The sequence below is a fragment of the Ceratosolen solmsi genome, unplaced genomic scaffold, assembly GCF_000503995.2.
Source record: "Ceratosolen solmsi marchali unplaced genomic scaffold, CerSol_1.0 scaffold47, whole genome shotgun sequence".
Classification (NCBI taxonomy): Eukaryota; Metazoa; Arthropoda; class Insecta; order Hymenoptera; family Agaonidae; genus Ceratosolen; species Ceratosolen solmsi.
In genome coordinates, this window is record NW_011948419.1 from 8,116,191 (window position 1) to 8,124,809 (window position 8,619).

The 8,619-nt window shown below is 31.3% G+C and overlaps 1 protein-coding gene across 1 annotated transcript in view; it reads right to left on the reverse strand.

Annotated features, from left to right (window-relative positions):
- Positions 1-4,117: 4,117 nt before the first annotated feature.
- LOC105360833 (uncharacterized) overlaps positions 4,118-8,619 on the reverse strand; it is an 84,029-nt gene continuing 79,527 nt past the window's right edge. The window contains exons 9-12 of the mRNA XM_011497832.1: positions 8,071-8,617; positions 7,036-7,413; positions 5,156-6,746; positions 4,118-4,990 (exon numbers count right to left, since the gene is read on the reverse strand). Of these exons, the coding sequence (XP_011496134.1) occupies positions 4,801-4,990; positions 5,156-6,746; positions 7,036-7,413; positions 8,071-8,617 (2,706 nt within the window). The 3' untranslated portion in view covers positions 4,118-4,800. The remainder of the gene's footprint in view (positions 4,991-5,155; positions 6,747-7,035; positions 7,414-8,070; positions 8,618-8,619) is intronic.

The window sequence follows — 8,619 nt, forward strand, 5'->3', positions numbered from 1 at the left end:
ATCTGCCTATGCTTTATAAATAAATATATAACGAAGTACAACATTTACGTAAAATATTTTTTGGATATCTATTGCTTTCAAAATAATTCAAGGGCACTTTTTACCAAGTCCGAACCGAACTTAATACAAAGCCCAATCAAGTACAAGCAAATGGTATCTCATAAAAACTGAACATATAATTACAGCAGTAATGAACACCGCACATAGATGTAAAATAACAGTAACACGAAGCCAGCTCGTAAAACGTAACGTCTCGCGTACAAAACCAGAAGCCGTCAGTGGCTGTTTTGTACATGAGATGTCAGTTAGCCGACAGTAGTCTACAGGTTAAAACGGACGCACGTATTGGCACGACGCATGCGTATGGAGTAACGAACGAAATGAAAGCTTTCATATGACGTCATTCAAAATATCTGCCGATCAGTTTAACGTAAATCCAGGTAATTATCGATCCATTGGGATATTTACAAAATCCTGAAATTGAAAATAGAAGCAGTGGTTCCCTAACTTGCGTGATTATGTGCATTATCTAGTGAAGAACATACAATAAACTCATCATAATCCCTGTGGTACGATAATTTAGTGATACATTTTTTTTGGTTTATTATAATTTGCCATTCAGAAATAATTAAAATGATTTGAACAATTTTAGATTTACGTATGCTTATGAAAATTAAATTACATTAGAATAGATCGGCTTTTCAATTCGAATAAATTTTATCCGTAAACAACTATGTTCTTTTATCTTGATTATTCAGTCTCCGTATATTTTATCATTTAGTACTTATCACTTTAATTATTTTTATTATTGTATATATAAGTCAACACAACACCTACAGCCCTTTTTACAACAAATTTCATTATCATATACCATAAATACGTATGTTGATTTGTAATTAATTTACGTTACTTTAGTTTTATTTTATTGATTTTCTTGTATGTTATGCTTTCTTCGTAAATTGTTAGTTGTATTTATTATTATTTTTTAATTAAAAACAGATAATTTTTTAATTATCGAGAAATATGTTATTTGAAAAAAAAAGAAATCCATCTATTGGTCGATTTAAAATACAATCTTCTTCCTTTTTTACCTTTTCATCTTTATTTTGTAAATACTAAAAAAACGAATCGTTCATCTCCCTTTCTCTACTCTTGTCCATTGCCTTATTGTTGCTTCTTTATAGTTACTTCATTGTGACACAAATCTTTCCCGCAGGCAAATCCATACAGTAAATACAGAGAGAAATGCATAAATGTTCGAAAAAATGTGTAATAACTTGATTCAATTTAATAAAACTATGGAACATACATCGTGAATAAAAATAAAATAATAAAAATATAATGACATAATCACTTGATTTGATACAAATATATTGCTTTATTTACTTGGTTACATACGTGATTAAAAGTCAAACTCATGGTTGGTAATAAAATATATTAAGCAAAGGGTAATTTATTGTTTATAATTAATTATATTTATTTGACAATAAAATGTTAATGATAATTAACAAAATTAATTTATTTAAAAGAAATGGAAAAATATTCTAATTCATTTGCATTTCTTAAATAAATTATTTAAGGTGTCGAGAAATACAATATTTAATTACACTTTCAAAAGGGGAAAATGTTTGTACTTATATTATTTGTATAAAATATAATAGAAAAAATATCTTAAATACAAGCAGAGAATTATGAAATGATTATTTCTTAAAAGTTATTTGATTAAAATATTTAAGAAACGTTTGAAAATAAATTATCTTCAATTAGTAATACGTATATAGAAGTTAGATAACATTTTTCGATTCAACTTCGTTATTTGGCAAAAATGTTAATTTTGTGATAGCTACTATTATGATAATTTTATAATAAAACTCAAAAATAAAATGCAAGAGCAAAAATACCTTAAAAAATTATAAAATAGTTTCATCACTTCATGTTAAATAATTTATTTAGCTATTTAATTTTATGCTTTTTAACGATTTTTTTTTATAATTTTAGAAATATTCAGAATTAGTATTAAGATTTTCAAAATACCACTATGCTTTCTAATTCTTATATTATGTTAAACTGCTCGTACCATTATTAAACCCACTTCTTAATTTTAAATCGTGAGTAATTAATTACTACTTTTAATCGAGTGGCTTAACCTAGTAAAATATTTTTATAAATGGAATTTTTTAATATAAAGTATACAGATTTGGAACAACAACTTTAATTGTGTAAATTTACTAGTATAATGTAAAAATGTGAAATTAAATTACAATAATTATATTTGAATACATTTATTAATTGTCTCACTTCTTAATTTTGATCATTATAATCTAATTAGCATTTGAAATATACTTTCACAAATAGAATTTATTTTAACTTGTGAAAGCTAATTATTTAATATCTTTAACATATTAGACTCAAAAAGGTTATTTTTAAGAGACTTTATCTAATTTTAAATCTTTGAAATTAATTTTAAGTAATTAGCTAAATAAAAATAAATTATAAAAATCTTCTTACGAACCAAATTTTCATATTTTATATTTATTTTGAAACTTGATTTCAATTTGCGATTTTTGTATTAATATATTATGAATTTTAAAGTACTTCAATTTTATCGATAAATAATTTTGGTATGGCTATGTTGATATAATACGATACAAAACAATTTATAAATTAAATTCAATATAATGTATTTATGAATTTATTTAAAATTTTAAACAAAACATAATGGAATTTCATGTGTATAGGATATGATACAGAAATGGATGAATGGAACATGAAGCCAAAAAATAAAACAAACAATTTCTTCAGTAATTTATTTTTCTTTTCGCAATGCTTATATTACAAAACATACTTTTTCAGACACATTGAAAATATGCTCTATTTACACTGGATGTGTAACATCTCGTCTTTACAGGAATAATTAAAACTGTAATATTATGTAATAGGTATTCTCATAGGCATTCGTACGATAATATATGATTATGGCAGTAAATTTACAATAGTCTATTATCATTTGCGTAATTATTATACGTTTGTTATATGTGTAATGCATTGTCATTATGTGTGCGATAAGAAAGACAAAATCAAATAAATCTTTACTCACTCTATTTTACTCCTAATTCATTGCCACATATATTCCGCTCTACGTTAGCTAAATATTGTTCAACATAGATCAAAATAAAAATTAAAAGCGAACGTTATTATTCAATACATTGTGACAATGATTTTTAAATGTCTTATCTATCATATTAAAAATCAGAGAAAAAAATGAGAAAACCATGGGTTACTGAAGCAAATCGTTCAATTCAACTATTTAAATTATTGTTTTTTTAATGATTTTATTATCAGCAAATTTTCAACGATCTATTAATTTTCCAATAACATGCGATACGTTGCGAAACCGATAAGCTTAAGAGCAAAGCACATAATTCGATTGGACCTACATGAGAATTTAGTCCATTCGATTTTACTTTATTTATTTATCCTTTTCATTTTCTTTGTTACAAATTACAAAGTTCTTGCACTAAAACTTTTTAAGTGAGAAAAAGGAATGGAACTATGTTTAAAAAACAAAGTTTGCTCTAATATTGTCTAAGACTGCTTTGCAATTCTTATTTTTCTCTCATTTTTTCATTTTATTTCTAAGTTCTTCTTTAATTCTAAGTTTACAAAGTTACAGTTATTACAATAAATGCGATGTTTTGTTTTTCTTGTTTTCAAGTAATTATACACCTTGAATACGTTGAGAAAAAAATTTACTCTCTACTGTTACACGCCAAGCAACTATATATGTACAATGCATCAATTGAATCCTTACACCTTAACGCTGCGTCTTTATATCTCGAATAATACCCTATTTGTTTAATTGTAGAAAAAGAAATAAGATAAATGAAAAACGCCGACTTTGTACGGATTAAGAACAAAATAAAAAAGTAACTGAAAGAGAAGGAAATAAGTGTATATGTTAAACGAGAGTTCGCCGATATGCTTTCCCCCGATTAAAACGTAAATTAAACTTAAAATCTAATTAAGAGTACAATTTTTTTATTTTCAACGCAAGAATCACAAAAAATTATACTAAAGGGTACGCTTAATCTGTTTTTATTTAAGCCAACACTGAATAGTTATTTGCGGCTATCGCACAGGGTACGAAAACAGAGGTACATATATAGGTATATAAAGAAATCGTACCTTTAAAATGTCGCCCTTTTTTTTAGTGTTTTCTAGTGCAACGATTTTTCTTATATATTTTCCTTCTTTATAAAGATACTACTATAGATTCTAATATCAGCAACTAATTTCAAAGCCTATTTCGTCCCTTTAAATAACCAAATGTCATACACACAAACGTAATTCCAAAAACACTTTTCAGACAATCGATTCTCTATATATCGAGGATGATGCGAAGTTCGTTTTTCTGGCTTGACGCAAAAAACACAAATCTTGGACTCGCGGCATAGGATTAACTGTTTCCTCGACTATTTCAACTATCACCCGACTAAGAAATTTGTTTCCTTGCCTGCGATACCAACTTCAGCAACATATTGTGTCATTCTTGCTTTTACCGATGAGCTCCTTGCCGATATATACACAGTCATTCGCAAATAAAATAAAATAAAACGTATTGCATGGAGCCACTTAAGTGCTCGTAAAATCAATAAAGCTCTATTAAAAAGTATTATCTGTTTATACATAAAAAAAACTTGGTGACACTAATAAAAAAAAATCCCGTCTTGCGAGTGTCTCGTGCAGTCAAGTTATATGACCACATGGCGCTCAAAAGTCTCTTTAGTCGTAAAAAACATATCAAGATGTACTGTTTCTGTACCTCTTGTTCTTAATTTTGGCGCTCTGGCTTGTTTCCGGTGACTGCTCATCATTCTCGCTTCTACGTCTTTTCTCTTTCATTTGCTTTTCCATCGCAAGCATTGTAATCATCTTCTTGTGTGAGTCACCGACTATCCAGCCGTGTTGCTCCTGACGGTCGTCCTCTTGGCTTTCCAGACCGGCTCCATGAGCTCCAGTTATATGTACATTTGCACTTGTTGAAACTATCGCAGAAGTAGCAACTGCAGTTCCAATAATAGGTGTAGCTACAGCTGCCGCTATCGATGTTTCCGTCACGATGACTTCCGTGGTTACAAGCTGCTGTTTTTGCTGCTCTATCTCTTCCTCCATGTTCCTCTCTTCCCTTTTCCCTTCCTCTTCGTCGCTCGAACTGGACCAATAGTACAGTTGATTTGCAGCGGCACGCTTTCGGCGTCCGATCGCCACACCCACGCCCTCGTCAACTTTGTTCCAGGAGCGAGCAGCTTTTAACTCCTCATCCCCTTCCAAGTCGGACTCCCGCTTACTGCTGAGTGAACGTAGCTGCTGTGACTCTTTGGAGTCTTTTCCGTGGTTAAACAAAGCAGATCTCATTTTAGATCTTCCCTGTTTCTTGAACATTTCTGAGGAAATCTTTTTGGTTCTCTGCGTCATCTTCGCTGCAGGTTTTTTTTTCCTGGAGGTAAAAGTTAGCGTTCTCACTAGTCTCTCATTTATTTCAGTATTGGTGTTCATTCGGGTCCCCGATTTAGATCTTTTAAACTTCTTAGTGATTTCGAGCTCATCTTGCTTTTGTTTGTGCCAATATTTTCTTGGATTATATTTGTTGGCTGGCTTCGATGGACTTTCCTCTCCTTTGTTATCCTGGATGCTTTTAATGATTGGCTGTTTCTTTTCATCTCTTTCCGAGGAGGAAGCCTCACTCGTCGCGCTCTGCCTTTTCTCCTCAAGCTCACGCATTATTTCCTCCTCAATGGCCTTCTGCTCTTTAGCTATCATCTGTTCATGTTTTTTCTCAATATATCTCTCTTTGCGCTTTTCCTTGGATTCACGTTGCTTCTGCTTGCTACGTTGTCGTTCCGGTTGCTCAGATTTATCATTAGGCTTTTTATTAGTTATCGAAGGCTCTTCGTCTGAGCTGCTGATTTCAGCAAGAAGACCTTGCTTACCCACTGCGCATTTCCTCTGACGTCTGGTCGGCTGTAATTCTAGCAATATCCGTTCTTGCTCCTTTTTGAGTTTCTTTATCTGCTGCTGTTGTTTCCGTTTTTTCGATTCCTGCACCTTACGACTTAAAAAGACGTGGAGCGGTAGGTTCTCAGACTCGCATTGCGGCTTCTCATCGCCTGTCAGCTTTTCCGGAAGTTCCTCCTCGTCATCGCCCGAATTCTCGAATTGCTCCTTTTTTTCCTTGTGAAAACTTTCGGCATTTGATCTTGACATTTTAAAGCTCTGATCTTGCGGCTGATCCAAAAGTTCAAGGGCATCCTCAAGCGAGATGTACTTTTCGACCGTAGATTTGCCATTTTGTTTGGACAAAGGTGGTATCATAGTTTCGGTAATCTTAAGAATGGAATTGAATTTGTCCTCATTTTTGGTAGCACCGGTAGCTTCATCACGATCCGAATCGATGATTGAACTGTCTTCACGATACAAATCGTCCAACTCAAAATTGCGTTCTTGTGTTTCTTCATCGGTATTGGTGCGTTGCTCAACATCACCCGACTCTCTTATGTTCTCATCTATTACTAGAGGATGATCCGATAACTCTTCGGATTCGAATTTCTTTTTCCTATCGTCATTCGAAAAATCTAAATCATTTTTTATATTGTTCATTTGATTCTTTTGTGTAGACCAGTATTCTTGGCTTTCACCATGTTGCAATTCATTATTGATAACACTTTCTATGACCTTAAGTTGTTTTCCTAAAAAAAAAAAAAAAAAAAAAACTTATTATTTGATATCTCAATAAGTTTTAATTGATACATCAATAGAGGAGACTATATTATTATCATTAAAATTACGAATACGAATATATAAAACAGTACTGATTTTAAATTATGACTGCTATTCATAAAACATTAAGATTATTTTACTGAAAGTTCTTACGCAAAAGACATTAAATATTACAAAAAGATTTTCAATAATGAATTTAAAATTATAAAAAAGGAAAGAAATGAGAAAAAATAAACGAAAGGTTTTAATTAAGTTTACCCAATTCATCCACCGTTTGGTCCGCACAAGGCTTTGAAGCAGTGACCAACGTGTCGGTATCGAAACTATCCTCGTCCACATCCCCTGCGACTCTTTCATATTCACTTTCGGACGAAGTTGAGGACATTTCCGCAAATAGATTTTGTTTGCCCTTGGAACAGGTCCGTTGAGTTTTAGATATACCGACGCCGATATCGTCAGCTTTTAATTTTGTCACGAATTCGTCTGAGCTATCATCTTCATACCAAGCATTGCGTGACTTTTTCTTCATATTTTTAACACTCTTTTTTTTTGACCTGCCGGAATATTTGTTTGTGTTGTATTCAGTAGATGAGCGTTTTGATTTTTGTCGTCTGTCCACGTACTCGTCCATAGGTCCTATAATATTTAAAGGAATTTATAATCATCTTTAGTTTCTATTTCCATTTAAATAAATAACATTAAATAATTTTATATTTTATACAATATTTAAAAAAAATTATCAATAAATTTTGAAAGGCAAGATAATATATTTTTTATATTAAAAAATAATTTATAGTTATATTGCAATAAACTTGATATAAACCGATAAGATTAATGAAATTATATTAGCCATATGTATTTATGTTAAAAAAATTTAATAATAAATCTGAATATAAGAAAAAATAAAAAACCAATTTTTGTGACATAAAGTTATATCATTTACAAATTAATTTAAATGTACAACTGTTCTTTGAGCATTAACATTCTTCTTGAATGTCCACTTAAAGAAACTGACTATTCATTATAATTTTAATTTTTTCATCAAAAAAAAAAAAAAAAAAAAAAAAAAAAAAAAAAATGTAGGTTCTTCTACATATGACATAACATTAATCTTGTCAATAAAAATTGAATTTAATCTTCCAATTCACTATTCCTTTATCAACAAATTATTTCCATTCAATTAAAAACGCTTTTGTGCAATAAATTTGATAGTAAAATAGAATGAGTTATTACACAACATTGAATCATTAACAAATATAAATAGGAGAACGATACAAATATCTTAAAGTGTACCTATGACAGTTTGTTTGTCTTCAGTGCGTTCGGCCTTGAATGCAGTCTTAGACTTCGGAGAAAGTTTTTCAATGTCATTAAATTTGCGATCGACCATACTCTCGAGACTCTCATCAATGGCGCTGATGGATTTTCCATTAGCTAAGGTGTCACCAATCGTTTTCGAGAGAAGAGTTGAGATGCTAAGCTCCTTAGGCACGTCCGATTTGACGCGGTAGGAAAGTACAGAACTGAAACCTGACTCATTCGCACTTTCCTCCTCATCGAAGTCATAGACGTCCTTAATGGTGTTCCCTTCGGCAATATGCTCCTTCTTCTTAGTGAAGGAGCTACCGACATCGCGGCGTCTCTTTCTCTCGGCCATACCTCCTCGATATTGACTCGTCCGAATAAGGGGCAGATTGTGTTGTACCATTTTCGCTATCTTTTTCTGCTTGCGCAATTTATCTCCGGACTTATAACCAGTGATCTTTGTACGTTCCAGCTGTCGTTTGTCGCAGTACTCACGCTTGCGCTCAAACAGTTCCTTGATCGAATTCTTCGACTTCT